This window comes from Ovis aries, chromosome 2, assembly GCF_016772045.2.
Source record: "Ovis aries strain OAR_USU_Benz2616 breed Rambouillet chromosome 2, ARS-UI_Ramb_v3.0, whole genome shotgun sequence".
NCBI classification, from domain to species: Eukaryota; Metazoa; Chordata; class Mammalia; order Artiodactyla; family Bovidae; genus Ovis; species Ovis aries.
The window spans coordinates 64872642-64893812 of NC_056055.1; the positions used below are offsets into that span (position 1 = coordinate 64872642).

The 21171-nt window shown below is 41.4% G+C and overlaps 1 protein-coding gene across 9 annotated transcripts in view; it reads left to right on the forward strand.

Moving 5' to 3' along the window:
- Window positions 1-471: 471 nt before the first annotated feature.
- CEMIP2 (cell migration inducing hyaluronidase 2) overlaps window positions 472-21171 on the forward strand; it is an 80503-nt gene continuing 59803 nt past the window's right edge. For 2 of the 9 annotated variants that reach the window (XM_004004310.6, XM_027964507.3), the window contains exons 1-2: window positions 1352-1869; window positions 18869-19211. In XM_004004310.6, coding sequence (XP_004004359.2) covers window positions 18881-19211 — 331 coding nt within the window. In that variant the 5' untranslated portion in view covers window positions 1352-1869; window positions 18869-18880. Of the gene's footprint in view, window positions 775-853; window positions 961-1351; window positions 1870-8225; window positions 9368-18868; window positions 19212-21171 lie in introns of those variants that run through there. The other 7 variants (XM_060409371.1, XM_060409375.1, XM_042243348.2 and 4 more) reach the window with 6 other exon arrangements.

The following is a 21171-nucleotide window of genomic DNA, read 5'->3' on the forward strand; positions in this document are numbered from 1 at the left end:
TTCTTTAAGGTCTCAGCATTAGACAGTGTTGCTATTTTAGAGGCATCTTTCCAAGGTTTTAATTCCAGGATGCCCCCTAACGTTTTTTCTCAAACTTGCACATTCCTGGCACCTCTAACTCAGTAGGTGGTGCTAGGTCCCGGAATCCAAAATTTTCAGTGCCTCTTGGGAATCTTATCAGCCAAAATTTAGAAAGATTAATTCCAACAAATTTCTGAACCAAAACCCTCGAAATTGGGAATTCCCTTTCCCGCCTGCTGGATGTGTCATAGTTACATGACTGAGCTTTTATTAAAAGGGCGGAAGGAAAAAAAGGCAAGCCTGAAAACCGAACAGCCCTATCTGTACAGTATCCACTGAAAGAGTTCCCTAGAGGGAAAACTTCCAGTTCCGAATTAAGTGCCGGATGACGACAGCCTGGACTTGGCAGCCCTCTTGCTGTCATTAGTCCTGAACCTCGTGGGTCTGACTGATCAAGCGCTGGCCGCGCCCTCAGCGGGAGCCAAGACTTTCCTTGATGCGAGTAGCCCAGCTGTGGTGGCCTCAGGGTATCCCAGCCTTGGTATGGGTGTCCATAAGAGAGGTACAGCGTAGCTGGGGTGGGCCAGGGAGCGGTTTTCAGCGCCACTCCCGCAAGCGACAGCCGCTCCGGAGTGGTGCAGGCAAGGGGAGTGGGGGAGACGTAGGTATATTTATACCGAATTGGATGCCGCCGGAGGAGCTGTCCTGAGTTCTCCCGAAAAGGCTAAGAAACCAGCGCCAGTGATTGGCCAGGTGGGGGCAGCCTTGGTGCAGTGGCGGAGCGCCCAGAACATTTTCGGGAGTTGCGGAAGTTCCTTTGGGGATACTAGGCGCAGTTTGGCTCAGCCAGGAGGGATGAAGGAGCCTGTTCGGCTCAGCCTTGAGAGGCTGGGGCGCAAAGTCAGGCTCAGCCGGGAGGTGATGGGGTAAAATGTCCAGGTCAGCCGTGGAGTGATGGGTGGCTAAGTGTCGGGTTCAGCTGGGAGTGTCGGGGTGCCGTTGTCAGGTTCAATGGGGATGTGATGGAGGTGCAGAGTCAAGCTCAGCTGAGAGGCGATGGGGGGCTCAAGTTAGGCTTAACCCTGGAGGTGATGCGTGCCGCAGTGGGGGGCGCTGGTTGGGAGGGCTGCTCCGGCATCCGGGCGGTCAGGTGCTGTTCCTGGGCGCCGCAGCGAGAGGCGCTAAGTGCTGGTGTCCGCAGCTGGAGCGAAGCTGCAACAGCGGGCGGAGCCCTGCGCGGCCACCACCTCCTCCGGCCGCAGGCTCCTCCTCTCCCCCGCCTTCTTCGTCTAGCCCGCCCGCTCGCCCAATCCGTAGCCCTCGGCCCCGCAGAGCCGGGCTGCTTGTCTGGCCGGCGGAGGCTGAGCGCGACTTTAGCGAGCCGCGGCGCCCGCCGACCAGGAACGAGCCCGACTCCCGGGACCCCGCTCTGCCCCCGCGCGGTCGCCCCCTCCCTGTTGTCGCGGGGACGCTCCAGCCGGAGCCACGATTCTCCTCCTCTTCCTCCCGAAGGGGAAGGGACGGCGAAAGCGGAGCGGCTGCACTGGAGAGAGCGAGCCGAGGCCCTTGCCCCGGAGGCTCGGGACTGGAGGAGGAGGCGGAGGCGGAGGGAAGTGCGCGTCACTCCCAGGAGGAGAGTGTTTCACCTCCAGGCAGAGGCTGCGGCTGCCAGTTGCGTAAAAGCAGCAGCGGCGGCGGCGGCGGCGGTGGCAGCGGGCTCCGGGGCTGGAGGGGCTCCCTGGCCATGGAGGGAAGATCCGGACCCGGGGACGCCAGGAGCTCTGCTCGGTCTCCTTGGGCTGCTGTGTAGGCACCTGAATTAGCCAACGCTAAGCGGGGGAGGGGAAGGTAAGAAGCAACTGGGTCACCAGCCCCCTCTCCCTGCCTGGTCTCCTTTGCTCCCCGCTGGGGGCCACTGCCAGGACGCGGACGGTGGTCCTCCGGTCCTTCCTGGCTCCCAATAGTCGCATCTGGGCCTTTCTATTGAAGCGGCAAACATCCTCCCGCCCCCCCAACAGCACCCTCCCGCCCTGCCCCCTCGCACCGCCTTTCCCCTCTTTGGATTAGGAGTAACAAGACTCCCCAGAGTAAGTCCTCTCCATAAGAAAGGGTCTTTGGGAACCGAGTCTTGATTTCTTTCTCTCCCTCTCTCTTTTCATTACTTTTACGGAGTAGGAAACAATGGACCTTTGAAAGTCGGTGTGAACAGCCTTAAACTTTTTGGAGAGGGCTGGTTTGGGGGAATAAACCCCACAGGAAGCAGACTACAGTGAAAGATTGGAGGAATGTGCGTTGCAGACTTTCGGCTTCAGTGCGCGCGCGCGTACGCGTTTGGGGTGATCTTTGTCTCTATTCCGCTGGGTTGGTTCCCACCCCCATTGTCCCCCACCCCAGTTTCTGTTAGTTAAGGTGGGGCGAGTCTTTAAGATCTCGTGCAGCTTTCTTTAAAGCTGGGGAAAGGCTTAGCACTGGATCCTCCACTTCTAGCTTTCCAATGCAAAGTTGGGAGGTCTTGGCAAAAGAAGGGGATCTGGTTCTGCGAGGACCCCTGAGTGCTGCAGTTAATGCTGATTGCTGCACTCTTTGCAGTAAAACTAAGGCTCTGACGTCCCTGGATGCTCTCTGCTGAGGGTTGATTTGTGTCACCAGATTTCCCGTGGAGCGGAAGCCACTCACTTAAATTCTCCGCATTAGGTTAGGAAAACAGACTTTGATATATGTCTCCTTTCATCAGCACTAGGGGTTACAAATAGAGTGCTTCATACTTTTAAGAACTTTCATTCTGCACAGGAGTCACTCACTGGTTTGTATTCAATCCCTTTCTTTAAGTGTGATTGTGATTCGATTTTGCATAATTTCATGTGTTGAGAGTGTACAGATGCTACTTTCTGTAGCTCTTCCCAGAACAAAGTGAGAATGATTCAGAGGAAGGGGGATGAAGGGAAGTTTCACTTGAGCTGAAGAAGGACTGAATCCTCAAAACAGCCTGCTTGCCTGTTGGAAACGTCTCTGTTTTAAAAACCAGTACATTTAAAATATTTAGCCTTATGGTTCTTTGGTTGGCTAGAATGGAGCTATTAATGTTTGTTTGACCCTTGAAGGAAGCTTGCTATTTTCAGAATTGGTCGGCATCACACTTTGGTTGTTTCTGATTAGCTACTCAAAGTTCCAAAAGAGTTTGCATTTCTGGGTGAAATAGAAGATCGTGCATTTCTTCTGCTTAGTATGGGCTTCCCTTGTGGCTCAGCTGGTAAAGAATTTGCCTGCAATGTGGGAGACTTGGGTTCGATCCCTGGGTTGGGAAGATCCCCTGGAGGAGGGAAAGGCTACCCACTCCAGTATTCTGGCCTGGAGAATTCCATGGGCTGTATAGTCCATGGGGTGGCAAAGAGTCAGACACAATACAACACTCACTCACTCACTTTCTTAGTAAAGGTTGGGTAGCGCCTTCTGGTGCTTTATCCTATACAGTAAAATCACACCTCTCATCTCTGCAGGATGAGTGTGTATGTGTGTAACTTAAAGTCTTGTAGTTTTTTCAGTTCAGTCCACTTGATGCTGTTTTACCTTAATGTGTTTAGAGGCTCAGAAAAGTAATGTTAAAAGTGAGTTCTGAGTCATCACCTGTTCCTCTTTAACAGTCTGTGAATGAGCAAGCAGGCTGAGGACTGGGCACTGTGTATGTGGACAGGAAATTTGCATCAATAAATTCTTACATGGTACTTGTTTAGATTTCCTTTGTCACAGCTAATTGTCTGAGTAAAGTCTCTTTTCTTGATCTGGCCAGTAACCAACCCTTCAAATTTTCAAAAGTCTCAGATTTCACAACAGGAAACCAGAATGGGACACCTTATTCATGTTCCAATAGACATAATCAAGCCTGTTCTCAGCTATGTTTGAAATGAAAAGGAAACAAAGCAAGAGAGCGAGGTAGGCTTGTGGGCAATTTCTGAAGTTGAAAAGTTACTACTTACTAGCTAGGTGCCTCTGGGCAGGTTTCTGCAATTGAGAATGATGAACCAGATGTCGGGTAAGAAAACTTTAATTTTCATTATCAAATTAACAGTTTTAGACTCACAGGAGATGCTGTATGTAAATGCAAACCTTGTAAAGTGCTGTAAAATACTTATAAGTATTGCATCATCCACCATCCACCCACCATCCCTTTAGCTAGCAATTGTTAACCACCTATTGTGTGTCAGGCTGTCTGGAAGCAATCTGATTACCCACTCTCTTGGTGGAGTGTTCTTTTTGGTAGAGAGAGGGAGTTAGATGAAATGGTTGAAATTTGAGAGGTCACTATCTATAAAGAAAGATGGCCTCCATCTATAAGGGAGGTTTCCATCTATAAAGAAAGATAAAACAATCTCTGCTGTTGAAGAAATGAGTCTATTCAGGGGCAAAAGGAAGTGAACAATTAGAAGGCCCAGGAAGTGGAGAATTATGCATAGAATGCTTTAGGAACCCAGAGGAGGATCTGAACGGGAATGGGAGGAGGAAGCAATTTAGTGAAAAAATAAAATTCGCCAAATCAGACAAAATAGTAGGGGCTGGAAACTGATGTTAGAGTACCTTTATATTTCAAAATGGATTGGAGGACTTGTAGTCAGAATTGAGTTGAAAACAAGGCTCTGACAGTTAACCATTTGCTTATCAGGCAAATCCCCTGATTCTTCACATAATTGTCTCTTCATCTGTAAAATGACATTATGGAATTCTTTGAGGATTAACTTTGATTTAATTTGCTGTATATATATGATCCCTGGTGGCTCAGACGGTAAAGCGTCTGCCTACAATGTGAGGGACCCCGGTTTGATCCCTGGGTCAGGAAGATCCCCTGGAGAAGGAAATGGCAACCCACTCCAGTACTCTTGCCTGGAAAATCCTGTGGACAGAGAATCCTGGTAGGCTACAGTTCATGGGGTCACAAAGAGTTGGAGACGACTGAGCGACTTTACTTACTTACTTACTTACTTATTTACTTACTTACCATATAAGCTAGTGCTGTTTGGTACTTTCAAAATATGTCTTGTTTTTAACAGCTGTAAATAGATACAGTTTATATCTTAGTGTAATTGGTCTCAGTCACAGATGTCTATGTTACTGGCCCATTCCTGAGGGATCTGAATCCCATCTTGAGTGTAAGTCTTCAGCTGTTGTCATATGGTGAAGCTCACTTGTTCCCACCATCTTCATCTCAGCCATAGGAAATCTTTTCATTGCGTTTGAGTTGTGAACGCTAATTAGAAGTAAAGGCTGTCTAGTACAGTACATCAAGTGGGAGGGGCTTGTCTGGGTGTGTACTGTAAAACTTCCATGCTCTCCTCCCTGCCTCCCAAGCCAGGCTTGTTCTTCTCCTTTTCTTGATCCTAACAAAAAGCTATGCATCTGTGTTTCTGAGACCATGAAAATCACCCTTAATAGTTTTCTCCATTTGTAAAGAGGTATAATTTTCAACTACCCTGTTAAAGACTGTGCTCTCAATAGCAACAGCTGCTGTCTAGGTGAAACTTGAATCTGTAAACAGTACTTGCTTTAATATATGTGCCTTAATTCTCCACTTGAAATAGACTTAAGCTCATCTGACATTTTAATAAATTGCCTTTGATAGAAATCCATACTCAGCTATTTAAAACTGCCATGTTACATGTGACTTTTTAGGGGGAAGGATGGCATGACTATAAATCAGTTCTCAGGACAGTTACATGCTGAGTCTTGACATGCAGTTTAATGGGCTTCAAAAATAATATTAAAATGAGGAAGTTGAGACCCACAGAGGCTAACTAATTAGGTAAGGTCATGTAGTAAATTAATGGCTGAGTGGGGACAAGAACCCCTTTGTCCCTATTTTCAGCCAGCATTTTTTCTTTTTTGCCGATATATTCTATTATGCTCCTGTTTGGTTTTGTTAGAACTTAGTTATTTTAATGTTTTAATAGTGAAATAACTTGCATTTGGGCTTAGAAACCCATTGCACCCAAGTTTAAGGCAGACACTATACCTTCTGTTTCATTTGCGAGAATCTAGATGTGGTATGGTGCACAGAGCGGGTGAAGCTAACTTGTAATAAATTTGTCAAATAAGGAACTAAGTGTAAAAGTATGTTAACTTTACTTGCATTTTCCATAAATAGTATACCAACTTAAAGTATTGTTGAAGTGCACATTTTTAAAAAGAAGCAAGTTCCTGGGAACATTATTCAGATTTGTGTTTGAATCATATGATAAAAACATATTAGAAACAGGTTTGCATGTTCTTTTGTTTTCCCTGTACTTGCTTTGAGAAGACTTTAATACTGCTTGTTAGAAACTATGTTCAGCAAATATCTGATTACATTCCTAAGATGTTCAAGGCACTGGCAAGTTGCTGTGAATGATACAAAGACGTATGAGGCATAGGGTCTTTATTAAAATGTCTCTTTACAAAAAGTGAAGCAGTCTTGAAGCTGTGTATGACCTGAAACATAGAATTCCTATCTCCCAATAAATGAGTCCTTAATCTAGTAGGCAAATCTGCTCTGAAATTATTATTAGACTAATCAGGCTTATAACAAGATATTTCTTTTCATTACATGATGACAAGTGATTAATCTTTTACATTTATCAGTGCTTGATCTTCATTTGGACTATAAATAAAAACTTGGCAGCATTTTATGGGATTTTATATTATGAAAAGTTTGCCTAGGAGAGCTTGTGGTGATCTTAGCTTTGCTGTGCTTACTCGCTCAGTTGCGTCCAACTCCGCGACACCATGGACTGTAGCCTGCCAGGCTCCTCTTGACTTTAACATTGCATTTAGAAGTGTGGCTGGAAGCAACATTGTTGTTGCCTGAAAAGGTTGCAGTTTGAGACAATCCATATGGAGCAACCAAGAAAAGAATTGTCCTCATTGACTCTGAGTTTGATGTAAGTATTAGAATATATGCATATTCTCCACAAACTAGATGTCCTAGTCATGTCTGAATACTAAGTGTCTCTGAAGAATAAAATTATTGATTTGGGGGCTCTTGCCTAATTACTGGTTTATAACTTAAGACTGCAAGCCTTCTCTTATAATGGTCTCTGTTTATAGTGACTCATTTCCTGAAGAATAAATGAGCTTTTTTTTTTAAACACACATCGAAGTTAGAAAGCTCATTTTAATATTTTAGGGATTGGAAAAATTAAGTGTAGCATAAAGACAAATGCCTGATTCCTGTTTCAGAAGGAATGAGAAAAAATGAATCATCAAAAAAAATGTGGCTTAAAAAAAGACCCCCCACACATATACCATCGTTTTTGCTTCCCCGGTGGCTCAGTGGTAAAGAATCTGCCTGCAATGCAAGAGACCTTCCCTGTGTTGGGAGGATCCCCTGGAGGAGGACATGGCAAGTACTCTTGCCTGGAGAATCCCATGGACAGAGGAGCCTGGTGGGCTACAGTCCATAGAGCCACAAAGAGTCAGACACAACTGAACATACACACATGAGGATTTAAAAAATATTATACTTCATTAATGCAAAAGATATGGCTTTAATTGTTTAATAGGTGCTTAGTCATAGCCATCCCCTAACCATCCAATGTCATAGAATGAAGTGCCAGTAATGCTGAGAAGCTAGCAATTTGGTGGGCAGTGGGCTGTGTATGAAGGTATAGGAGAAAAGACCAAATGAGAGATGAATCGTCTTCTCTGCATGATTAATGACATCTTTGGATGGATGTTAGTTGCTGTTTTCCCAAGTGCCTGCTGATTTAGACACTGTCCTTATGATATGGCCACCCTTCACAATATATGGTCAGTTCTTGGATAACTTTCCCCAGCTGCCTGGTTGCCATGTCATCTGAGCTTGGCCTTAGCCTTAAAGTATTTCTTCTTGCTCCTGGACTGTGTTTGTGGCATGTGAGCTCAACACTCAGCCCCTGTTTGCCTCCTTCTGCTGGCTATATTCTGTCCCTGTTCAGCCTTGCAGAGTCCAGTCTCTGCTCTAGCTCTGAATAATTGCTCGTTCAGTGGAGGTCCTACCTTTTGACTCTCTGGTACTCTTGAATTCGACGAATGTCAAAGAGACTGTGGAGGAGGTGTAATATGGTCCCTATAGTAGGCCTAGTTTTCACAAGCCCTAGGAGGATAGGGACTGTAATTCTTTTGTGTTAATATTTTGGCCAGGAACTCACTTGTGGATGACACTCACCAGCCAGACTGTCAGAGAATACGAAAGACCTCATGAGTTTGTTGTTTTCTCCCTATACTGGTTATTGCTGGACAATGTGTTGTCATTTTAGGGGCAAAATTCAGTGGTAAATTTTAGTTCGCACATACGAAGGAAGCTATTAGTAGTAGTCTGATGGTATATGTTTGGGTAAGTAGGTTTGGAATTAAATAAAATCAGGCTATCACCTCTCTAGACACACCAGCCTAGTATCTTTGCCTCAGTGTGTATTGTTATTACTTGTTTACCTGTGTCAGCCCCGACCCCCTCCTCCAACACTAGACTGTGAGCTCCTTCACTCCCCACACCTCCAACACAAGAGTATGAGCTCCTTTAAGGTAGAGATCATGTATATTTTTTTGTATTACTGGATCCTAATCTTCACAAAATCTTTGTCTCTTAAGTGATGCCCAAGCCTGTACACATTCCCTGTTTGATAAGGCTTTTCTCTTAGATATACTGTGTTTAAAATAGGCTATGTTGTATAGGTAAAAAAATTCCACATTTGGATTATGGTCCTAGCCCTATCGTTACTAGGAAATTTGCTTTGTTGCTGAATTGAGTAGCCTGGATCACTTCAGTCTGGTCATTGCGTTATTCATCTGGAATATTTCTTCATTTGAAAGGCGTGTCAAAACATACTTGGTACATGTTTCCTACTGTCTTTGCATTTTGATGTCTGTATATCGCTGGATTGTAAACTTCTGGTACAGTTATGCTTATTTATCAAACACATCTCTGTTGTCTTTTCTTTTTTCCCACCTTTCAACATTCTGCCACCACGACTTCCTTGCATTTTTCTTCTGGAAGAGCATCTTAAAGCTTCGTCCCTGCAGCCCACAGGCAGCTCTGCCCTTTGCTGTGATCTTAATTAAATCGGCCTCCGTCAGGTCAGGCCTAGGCTTTGGTTCTTTCTTTCAAAGGCCAGCTGCAAGGCTGATGACATGCCTGCGCTTGCCATTGTGTGCCTCTGCATGGCCATCCTTCACTGTCAGCAGGTTGGGAGTCTCTCCACAAGAGTGAAGGGGGATGGTCTAAAGACTTGAGAGGGAGGAGAAGACAAGAGAACAGCTTTTCAGGAGGAAGAATTAAGGAGAAAGAGGAATCTGGGAAATAATAAGCAGAAGAAAGGAAACAGAAGTGAGGAGCGGAGGACTGGTAGGTAAAATGACCCTCTCATTGTCTTCAATTTTCCAAGTGGAAAAACAGTCATCCTCTAGTTTTATCCTTTAGGTTTTTTTTTTTACTTCCAACCAGAGGCCTATGTACTTCGTTTTTTTCCTTCTGATTTTATTTTTGATTGGGCGAGGAATGTTCGGTGTCCTCAGTTGTCACCCTTTCCTCCCCCTTGGTCTGTAAATCTGTAGTTTTTGCTCCCTTTGCTTCTCTTTTGTTTCCTGGGTAACGTTCTCCAGCCTTTTCACTCTGTCAGCCATCTTGGCTTTAGGGTCAAGCCTTGCTTTTCATGGATAGACTAACAGATTTGAAAAAAGACAGGATTAATGAGTATATTTGGTGGCAGACAAATCAGACATCTGCCTCCTATGTTTTGCATAAATGAGAGGAGTGAAATAATGAATTAAACTATTTCTTAAAGGGCCACTCAGCTTAGCTTTAGAGTGGGAAAGTGTTCACTGGGTTTACTTTGGGCATTAGATAGTATAAATACTCTTTGTTTTGAGAGATTCATATTTTAACAAGAGATTCCAATAGAATTTGCCAAGGATATAGACATGAAATTGTAGCTAATGAGCTAATCTGAAATCCTTAAGTACAGGCCCCATAAGCATATATTGTTTTCTTGTTTTCCATGTAAGCAAACTCTTGGTATTTGTAGTTAATTTTTCCTTGCCAGGGATTTACTGTTTTCCTGACTACAGTTTTCTAACAAAGAGAGTATAGCTTAAATGAAAAGTAAATTTCTAAACAGGGAAAAAAAATGTCTTCTAACTTTAAATAATAATTGTTCCAATGCAAATGATTGTGGCAAAACATTTTTTAAAGTAAATTTAGTCTTTTTAGGGCTATACATTTGAAATATTCCATATGATTTCTCTCTATTGTAGTTTAATAGAGTTAATGTATTAAATAGGGAGTTATTTCCCTTGGAGGGGAGAGATGTGAGCAATATAGGATGCCAAACTAGAAGGCAAGTGTCTATTGATATTTACATAGTAGGTTAACTTTTGAGTATATCATTCATCATATGTGTCTAAATTGACCAAGTGGAGAAAGAATGAGATTAAAGAGTCTCAGTCCCTTATCCTCTCACTTCATAGGAAGCCTGTTTATCATTAAGGTTTAGTGCATTCCCCTTCTACTTATGAGCATTGATTTGGGTAATTAGCAAAATGAACAGGAACCAGTGCAGGTAAATTAACTGCGCACAGTGTCTTATTTCTTGGGACTGTGACTCATCCTGATTTTGAGAGTTGAAGGAAAAAGACAGAAGGGTAGTGACAAGTGCTGGGCAGTGAGGGAGAATGTGAATGGGACAGAGTGAAGGCACTTGTTCAGGCATCTCAGAGTATTCAGTTCTTTTAGATTCTGTTCACATAAAACCAAGCAGATCTCTGAATGAAAGTGAAGTCCCACCTTCTGTCTATTTTGTCTCAGATAGTTGTAGGAATAGACCTAGCATTTATGCTGAATTCCCTCACAGTGTTTGTTGTAGAAAAGTATATTTTATCTTGTGTGCTCTGATAATAGACTATGAAATAAAGTATATTCCGCTAAACTCTGTATAAGAGAATTCCCCCTTCTGAAACTCCTTGCTTTATTCTTTGCATTTGAAAATCATTATATGAGAATATTGATAACACTTAAAATTTGATAGTTTGTGAAATTAAAGATCCTAAAAGTCAGCTTTGCTAAGTTTGTTTCCTGCTGAATAGTTTTTATATGATTGAGGTATTGAGCTCATTGTTTATCAGTGACATAGCCTGAATCTAAAGCAAAACTAGATGAAACATCCTACTTCTCCCACACAAAGCCCAAACCTGAAAATCACCTTGATATTATTCTTTTTTGTCCTTTCCCTATAAATAGGAGATTGGAAGTTAGAAATATTAATTGAAAGCTCAAAGCCATTAGAAGATAGTTAAGACTTTTATTAGGTCATGATTTGATGTTCTTCAGTCGCTAAGTCATGTCCAACTCTCTGCGACCCCATGGACTGCAGGACGCCAGGCCTCCCTGTCCCTCACCATCTCCGGGAGCTTGCCCAAGTTCATGTCCATTGCATCGGTGATGCTATCCAGCCATCTCAAACTCTGTCGCCCTTTTCTTCTTTTCCAGCATCAGGGTCATTCCCCGTCATTACTAGTAATTATAAACAAAATTATCATTTGTTTTCATGATAATTTATGAACACCTCTCTTTCTTGGTGTGTTTACTTTTACTTTTTTCTGTGACTGAGGATACCAGTCAATCTGTTACAAAGACGTACTAAGATATTAATAAAAGGAAAAGTTTACTTAATCAGGTTTTGGCTGGTTGTACTGAAACGGCTGGAAAGTTAGACTCACTTGTAAAACTGACCTTTAGCTTGAATACTGTTTCAAGAGTTATGTCCTTGCTCCAAGAAAGATATGCTTGAGGAGATCATGCCAGCTTCTCAACTGTTCCTACAAGACTGAATTTTCCATTCAAAACTAAGCTTTCATGTCAAGTGTAGGCAGGATTTAGGGGAGCTTAAATCAGTCAAAAGTACTGCATTTTCATTAGGAGTTTAGTATGTTGGGGCTAAGGGCTTCCCAAGTGGTGCTAGTGATTAAGAACACACCTGCCAATGCAGGAGACTTGAGAGACTCATGTTTGATCCCTGGGTGGGGAAGATCACTTGGAGGAGGGCATGGAAACCCACTGCAGCATTCTTGTCTGGAGAATCCAATGGAAAGAAGAGCCTGGTGGGCTATAGTTTATAAGGTTGCCCAGAGTCAGACACGACTGAAGCGACTTAGCACATATGCACATGTGATGGGGCCAATATGTATGGCGTAGCAGTGGGCTTTGGGACTCCCTCAGCATTGGGTTGGAGGGGCTGGATGATTCTGCTGACTATGGGGCAACTGTACTCAACCACTGAGTGATGAGCACTTGCAGTAGGCAGTTGGTCTTCTGTGTTAACAGCTCAGCGGTAGAAAGAAAATGAAAACTCAACCTTTTTAAAGAAGGAATTTTCAATTAATTGCTGCTATCTCTGTATTGAGAAGACTTTTCCTCTGATAAAAGCTTACTTGCTGTCAGTGTAACAATATAAAGTGAAATGGAGCATTTCCTTTTTCCTAAGTACCTACTGCATTTTATAGTGTGTGGTTAAAATTTACAAAATATTGTGAAAGGTTGAGCTTGTCTAGATAGTTGGCTGCTCTTTATCTTTAGAATTCCTATTTGCATTTGTTAATAATACTTTTTAGTCACCCACTGGGTTGCATATTAGGGTTACATTTTATAAAAATTAATGTGCTGACTTTTTTGTTTGAAATGTTCTCAGCTTTCTCCAAATTAGGGCAACTAATACAGAGATTAGACAGATTTCCCAGAGCCTCAAGGATGTTGAAAAAGGAGTCAATGGGAAATTCCAGTCTGTGTGTGTAGGTATAAGTGTGTGTGTGTGTGTGTGTGTGTGTGTGTGTGTGTGTGTATGAGAGAGAGAGAGAGAGAGAGAGAGAGAGAGGAAAACTTTAAAGTTCTAAGTTCAGTAAGCACTTAACTGAGTTCCTATTGTGTGTAAGTTCCCATGAGAATGCCAAGAAGAGTAAGATGTACCTGCTCTTAAGAGGCTTCTGGTTAAGTGCAGGAGAGGGATATGTACTTACATCAATTGAAACATAAGATAGAAAGCAAGGTGATTCAATAAGAGTTTTAAACAGAGTACAGGGAAGAACAAACAGGGAGCTTATTGTGGATTTTCTTAACATCATGCACCTTTGTAATAAATCATATAAACCCAAAACTATGATATCCTGGACAGGGAGGCCTGGCGTGCTGCGATTCATGGGGTCACAAAGAGTTGGACACAACTGAGTGACTGAACTGAACTGAACTGAACTGAATGTTATTGAAATTTCAAAATAAATTAATTGCTTTCTGAGATTATTTTAATTTATAACTAAATAAATTAATTGAATCCAATTAATTGAATGCTCTTGCCCATTGCATAAGCCCCTCCCACAGTTTCTGTTTGAGGGTATACTCTTTTTGTACAAGAAAAGAATTTTATTTTAAATAACAGCAAATTTTTAAGATTTTGTGTGTGTGTGTGTGTGTGAGGGCAGCTGAGAATTTGACAGAAGTACTAGGTTTTAAAATGCTTCCCTTATTTCTCAGCATTTACAGATCTTTAGGTTGATCTGATTTTTTGTATTTTTAATAATTTCTTTCATTATCTACTTTAAATTTTGCCTAAATCCCCTGTGCAGATTTTTAATTGTGTGATTTTATTTTTAATTAATTATTACCAAGCTTTTGGGGCTACTAAGTTTTTTAATCATCCAGGAAATAAATACTCACAAGCTAATTCTTCCAAGGAACATCTAAATACCAAAAATTATGCTTCAGAACCTTTTTAAAGTGTATTTCCAAATTTTATATGAATGACTTGCATTATTGCTCATGATGGATTTTCTGCATTTAGAGGTTTAGCACAGTCTGTAATAACTCTTAAAATCTTGGTGTGTTCCTTCTGTAATCTGTGTGCTTTCCGCTAGAAATACAGTCCTTTAAAAAATGACAGGTGATATAAACAAATGAACAGTGTATTAAGTAGGAACTTCAGTCTGTAGTAAAAATTTTAAAATTACACCTCATGCTCACCTAGAATAAGGCTTGAAAGACTGGGGGAAACTCTTCATCCTCTTTCCTCTATTAGGTCTCTTTGTTTTGGGGACCCTATACTCAAACTAATGCAACCAAAGATAACAGCCTTTTGGACTGAATGGCCTGGGTACCTCTCACAGTATTTCCGTGGTCAATTTCACTCTTCCTTCAAGCAAGGGATTTAAAAATTGGATTTAAGACTCTATGTATAATATTGTTTAAAATTTTATACTGTTTCACTTGTACAAATACTCAAAATAAATACTTGGGATAATTTTTAAAAGTAAATAAATAAAATTGAATTTAGGAGTTGCATTTCTTGGGGATGCTGTATATCTTTTGTCTTTTCACGCATAGTTCCTACCACAATTCTCTAATGACAGCAAGAGCTCACAATTGTTTATTGAATGAGTGAAATGTCATTTTTTCCCATGAATTATTGAAATCTATAAAAAGCAATTAATATATTTTAAATGAATTTATAATACAAATCCTAAACTAAACTCGTAAATGTAAAGTGAAATCCTATAGCAATGTATTTGTCTTATATATTCTAAAAGCATAATAGAGAGGATAATCTGCATATAATATGATTATTTTCTTGTAAATTTACTCTTAAATATAGTTGCAATAATTTATTATTTAGGAAAATAATTATTGTATTTATTACTATGTATTTTCATGTTTTTCAGTAAAATAGAGCTAATGGGCTCAGAATATATAGAAAAAATATATATTGTTTTGGGGAAGATTTATGGGGAAAACACATCATGATTATTTCTGATTTATTGATCGTGTCAGTTTGTGATTAACACCATGTGAAATTTCATGTTAGGATACCATTTTGTGAATGTGAAGACAACATTTTTTCAAGTGGGATGGTGATTTCATTGAGCCTCTCACTGCCTTTTTTGTTGTTGTTATGGGTACATCTGGAGACATTATCTTCCACAAAAGGGGCCTCCAGCCTGTTAAGTAATAACAGCCTTTCTCACCCTGAAACAATGAAGTTTCAGATGATTGTAGCTTCAAATAAAAGATTCCCACTCCCTTTCAGAGGAGATTATAGTCTGATTCCCCTCTCACCCTGGTGAGCCTGGCACTCAAGAATATCTAGTTTAGTCCTTTCTTTGTTAATGGATGATCATAAAGGGGTCTTTGTCATACTTTCTCATTTGTTCCAGCAGGATGTATCCATTATTTTGTTCTGCTGCTTGGCACAGGCAGCAGTTTCTTCAATAGTACCTTGAATCATGTTGTTTTCCCTTTGTTATGGAGCTTAAGCTTCATCTAAATAATTACTTTTGTCCAGAAATCAAACTCCACAAACCAAGTGCTTTTGACAGACACGCTGACTCTCAGAATGTTCTTTGCCCCATGTAAAATCAGCATCAATTCCTGATTAGATTTCCCTTCTGTCCCCATTAATTTCCAGGTCGTTTGGGTCTGGGAACACTTATTTGTGGCTTATTTAATTGGTCACATTTTGTGTTTAGTGGATTTGCTGTAGTTTAGAGCAGTTTAGAGGTACCCTTTTTTGCTGTTTTGGCAGGGGATGAGGGGGATTAATTGTGAGAGTATTGAATGAAGTCAGGTGGCTCTGAGATGCTACAGTTGTTAAGGAGGGGAAGTAGCGAACATCATGTTTCTTATTTATCCACAGCTGTTGCAGTAAGAACATTAAATGACAATGCTTCTTTCCCTTTTTTCCCCTCCCTCCCTTCTTCCATTCTTTCTCTTTTTCTCCCTCCTAGCCCCCTTCTCTTTCATTTGACAAAATTGGAGTCAGTTTCATTTAAAACTTATTATTTTATTCAAAAACTAAATGCTTAATATAAAGAATATAGAAAATAAGAAGGACTGCCTTTTTGTGTTTGTGTCAGGTTCTCTTAGATTAGAAAGAATCATATATAGTCTGGTAAACTTCTGCACGAAGAAGTTCTGAGAATACTAAAGTGCCCTTTCAGACTCTTCAGTGCCCTTTCTGGTTATACCCTTGCAGAACTGATTCTTTGAAATTACTGTCTCTCAAGTGTTTTGGAAGACACCTTAGTGTAACTGTTAGTCAACATTCTTGGGTTCAAGTCCTGGTTCTCTGTAAACTAGCTAATTAACTTTTCTAGTCCTCAGTTTTCTGGTGTGTAAAATGGGGATAATGGCACCTATTCATAGATTTGTTGTATTAAATGTGTTAGATGAGTTAACACATCTAAGGTGTTTAGAACAGGACCAGGTAGTAAGTGCTCTAGCAATGTTTAGTTCAGTTCAGTTCAGTTGCTCAGTCATGTCTGACTCTGCGACCCCATGAAACACAGCACGCCAGGCCTCCCTGTCCATCACCAACTCCCGGAGTTCACTATTTTTTAAAACCATCTTAAACATGATATTTGAATGCCTGCTATTTTTTAAAACAAAATGTCAGTATTTAAAAAGATAGTATAGATATTCTCATTAAATGAATTCACAGTCTATTAAGTGATAGCAAGGTTAAAAATAAGTTGTATTACCAACAACAAGGGTGTGATCACTCACCTAAAGCCAGACATCCTGCAGTGTGAAGTCAAGTGGGCCTTAGGAAGCATCACTACAAATAAAACTATTGGAGGTGATAGAATTCCAGCAGAGCTAATTCAGATCCTTAAAAATGATGCTGTTAAAGTGCTGCACTCAGTTGGCCAGCAAATTTGGAAAACTCAGCAGTGGCTACAGGACTGGAAAAGGTCAGTTTTCATCCCATTCTCAAAGAAAGACAATGCCAAAGAATGCTTAAACTACCGCCCAGTTGCACTCATCTCACACAAAATAATGCTCAAAATTCTCCAAGCCAGGCTTCAACAGTACGTGAATCGTGAACTTCCACATGTCCAAGCCAGATTTAGAAAAGGCAGGGGAACCAGAGATCAAATTGCTAACATCCACCCACTGGATCATAGAAAAAGCAAGAGAATTCCAGAAAAACATCTGCTTCATTGATGACGCTAAAGCCTTTGACTGTGTGGATCACAACAAACTATGCAAAATTCTTGAAGAGGTGGACATACCAGACCACATTACCTGTCTCCTGAGAAATGTGTATGCAGGTCAAGAAGCAATAGTTAGAATGGAACATGGAACAACAACTGGTTCCAAATTGGGAAAGGAATATGTCAAGGCTGTATATTGTCACCCTGCTTATTTAACTTTTATGCAGAGTACATTATGCTAAATGCCAGGCTAGATGAAGCACAAGCTGGAATCAGGATTTCCGGGAGAAATAATCAATAACCTCAGATATGCAGATGACACCACCCTTATGGCAGAAAGTGAAGAGGAACTAAAGAGCTTCTTGATAAAGGTAAAAGTGGAAAGTGAAAAAGCTGACTTAAAACTCAACATTCAGGAAGATCGTGGCATCCAGTCCCATCACTTCATGGCATCTAGTCCCATCACTTATGGCAAATAGATGGGGAAAAAAATGGAAACAGTGACAGACTGTTTTCTTGGGCTCCAAAATCACTGCAGATGGTGACTACAGCCATGACATTAAAAGGCACTTGCTCTTTGGAAGAAAAGTTATGACCAACCTAGATAGCATATTAAAAACCAGAGACATTACTTTGCCAACAAATGTGCATCTGGTCAAAGCTTTGGTTTTTCCAGTGGTCATGTATGGATGTGAGAGTTGGACTATAAAGAAAGCTGAGCACCGAAGAATTGATGCTTTTGAACTGTGATGTTGGAGAAGACTCTTGAGAGTCCTTGGACTGCAAGGAGATCCAACCAGTCCTTCCTAAAGGAAATCAGTCCTGAGTATTTACTGAAAGGACTGATGCTGAAGCTGAAACTCCATTACTTTGGCCACCTGATGAGAAGAACTGACTCATGTGAAAAGACCCTGATGTTGGGAAAGATTGAAGGCAGGAGGAGAAGGGGATGACAGAGGATGAGTTGTTGGATGGCATCACCGACTCAATGGACATGAGTTTGAGCAAGCTCTAGGAGTTGGTGATGGACAGGGAGGCCTGGTGTGCTGCAGTCCATGGGGTTGCAAAGAGTTGGACACCACTGAGTAACTGAACTGAACTGAAACATGTATGCTTGCCTGTTGGAACTTGTTAGGACCACCTTGTGGCCCTCATATGACAGATAAACTTTAACTTCAATTTGAAGAGCTTTACAGTAATTATACTCAAGGGTGAAAACCTGATTCAGTGTCACCAAGGTACATTTTAAAAATATTAACTCCAGGGCCCTCTTTCCACCCACTGAGCCAGAATCAGTGGGGTGGAGAGCCTAGGAATATACCTCTTTAACAAGCTTCCCTTGTGAATATTATGCACAGTGGAGAAAAACTGCCCAGAACAGTGGTTCTCAACCAAGATGCCCATTAGAAAATCTGTGTCATTTAAAAGATATGGTTGCTTGCCTCCTGACAATATTTGGGGTGTGGCATTGGGCATTAACATTATCAGGTGATTATAGTGTGTAGGGTGGAGAAGCAGTGGCATTAGAAGCAGATCACTGAAGGTGATTGATGACATAGTTTAATATATCAGGATGTAAGCTGACTTGATATTTTCGAAAAAGTCATTACAGTGGTGACTGGCGAGAAGGAGGGAAATGTTTTTGCTTCATGGGTACAGAGTTTCTGTTTGGGATGATGAAAATGCCCTGGAAATGGATGATTGTGATGGTTGTACAACATTGTGAATATGCTTAATGTCACTGGATTATACATTTATAAATGGTTAAAATGTTAAGTTTCATGTTATATATATTTTACCACACTAAAAAAAAGGCATTACAGTTCTCACATTTCTGAGCCTAAAGTTTTTTTTGTTTGTTTGTTTCTTTTCACAGTGACAGTGTATCATGCATGCCACTAATTCCAGGGGACACTCCCCTGCTTTCCTGCAACCTCAGAATGGAAACAGCCATCGTTCATCTGGCTATGTTCCAGGGAAGGTTGTCCCACTGCGTCCCCCTCCTCCTCCAAAGAGCCAAGCTTCAGCCAAATTTACCTCCATCCGACAGGAAGCCCAGGCCAGCTTTGCTTTTTCATCTGAGGAACAGCAAGTCCAGAGAGAGCGCCGAAAGCAGAAGAGGCACAAAAATACTTTCATTTGCTTTGCTATTACTAGTTTTTCATTTTTTGTTGCACTTGCAGTCATTTTAGGAATATCCTCAAAATATGCTCCAGATGGTGAGTGCATATAGGAGAAGAAAGAAGGGAAGGAAATAGAATAAATTCTGAAATATCTTTTGTTATCTTAACTTGGCTCTAGCTAACATATATAATTAGATAATAGGAGCTATAACTTCTTATGAATGAGAGCAATTGTTAAAGGAATCCATTGAAAATGATAAAAGATTGCTCTTCCTTTCCATTTTGCCACTTTGCCCCAGGGCTCAAGACCTTCTTGGAACATCTCTTTTCAAAATAGTAATTTTAAGAGTCTTTACTGAAATCTTGTGGTGGCACAATTTCATCCTTTGTAATAGGGATGATTTTCAGATTGCCACAAGTTTTTAGTAATAAGAATTACTAAATGCAGTGATAAAGTACATTTAATTGGGGAAAAAAAGTGAAAGCGATAGGATTTGTGTTCTGCCATTTGAAACCAATTGAGGGGACAGTTCCAAAAGAGAAGCTCCCAGTATTTTTGAGGAATAATGTGTATCCTTAAAGGAAAATATCCATTAGTGGGTATAAGTTCTGATACACTTGTCTTCATAGTTAAACTTCATTTAAGAAGATTTTAATTTCTTAAATGGTTTTTGCTTTTTGAGTTGGTAACATAGCAGTACTTTGAATGATATTGTAGTCAGCCTCAATCTAGTATTGCTAAAATGTGTGTGTGTTTAGTCATGCCTGACTCTTTACAACCCTATGGACTGTAGCCCACCAGGCTTCTCTGTCCATGTGACTTCCCAGGCAAGAATAACTGGAGTGGGTTGACATTTCCTCCTTCAGGGGATCTTCCCAACCCACGGATCGAACCTACAGCTCCAGCGTCTCCTTCATTGGCAAGCAAATTATTTGCCTCTGAGCCACCTGGGAAACCCCAGTACCAATGAAGACTGGCCTTATAATACACCCCATCCATCTCTAAAAATCAAAGGGCTCAAAGCTGTGGAGAAAGCAGACTAGGACACCAGGATTAGCACCATATTGGTCTGCACTTTTTATCGTCTGCAACAGATTTTTGTTGAATTCAGTTCAGTTCAGTCGCTCAGTCATGTCCGACTCTTTGCGACCCCACAAATCACAGCCTCCCTGTCCATCACCAACTCCCGGAATTTACTCTAATTCATGTCCATCGAGTCAGTGATGCCATCCAGCCATCTCATCCTCTGTCGTCCCCTTCTCCTCCTGCCCCCAATCTCTCCCAGCATCAGTCTTTTCCAATGAGTCAACTCTTCACATGAGGTGTCCAAAGTACTGGAGTTTCAGCTTTAGCATCATTTTTTCCAATGAACACCCAGAACTGATCTCCTTTAGAATGGACTGGTTGGATCTCCTTGCAGTCCAAGGGACTCTCAAGAGTCTTCTCCAACACCACACTTCAAAAGCATCAATTCTTTGGCGCTCAGCTTTCTTCACAGTCCAACTCTCACATCCATACATGACCACTGGGTAAACCATACATAGCCTTGACTAGATGGACCTTTGTTGGCAAATGTCTCTGCTTTTGAATATGCTATCTAGGTTGGTCATAACTTTTCTTCCAAGGAGTAAGCATCTTTTAATTTCATGGCTGCGATCACCATCTGCAGTGATTTTGGAGCCCAAAAAACTAAAGTCTGACACTGTTTCTACTGTTTCCCCATCTATTTCCCATGGAGTGATGGGACCAGATGCCATGATCTTCGTTTTCTGAATGTTGAGCTTTAAGCCAACTTTTTCACTCTCCTCTTTCACTTTCATCGAGGCTTTTTAGTTCCTCTTCACTTTCTGCCATAAGGGTGGTGTTATCTGCATATCTGAGGTTATTGATATTTCTCCCAGCAATCTTGATTCCAGTTTGTGCTTCTTCCAGCCCAGTGTTTTTCATGATGTACTCTGCATATAAAGTTAAATACGCAGGGTAACAATATATAGCCTTGACGTACTCCTTTTCCTATTTGGAACCAGTCTGTTGTTCCATGTCCAGTTCTAACTG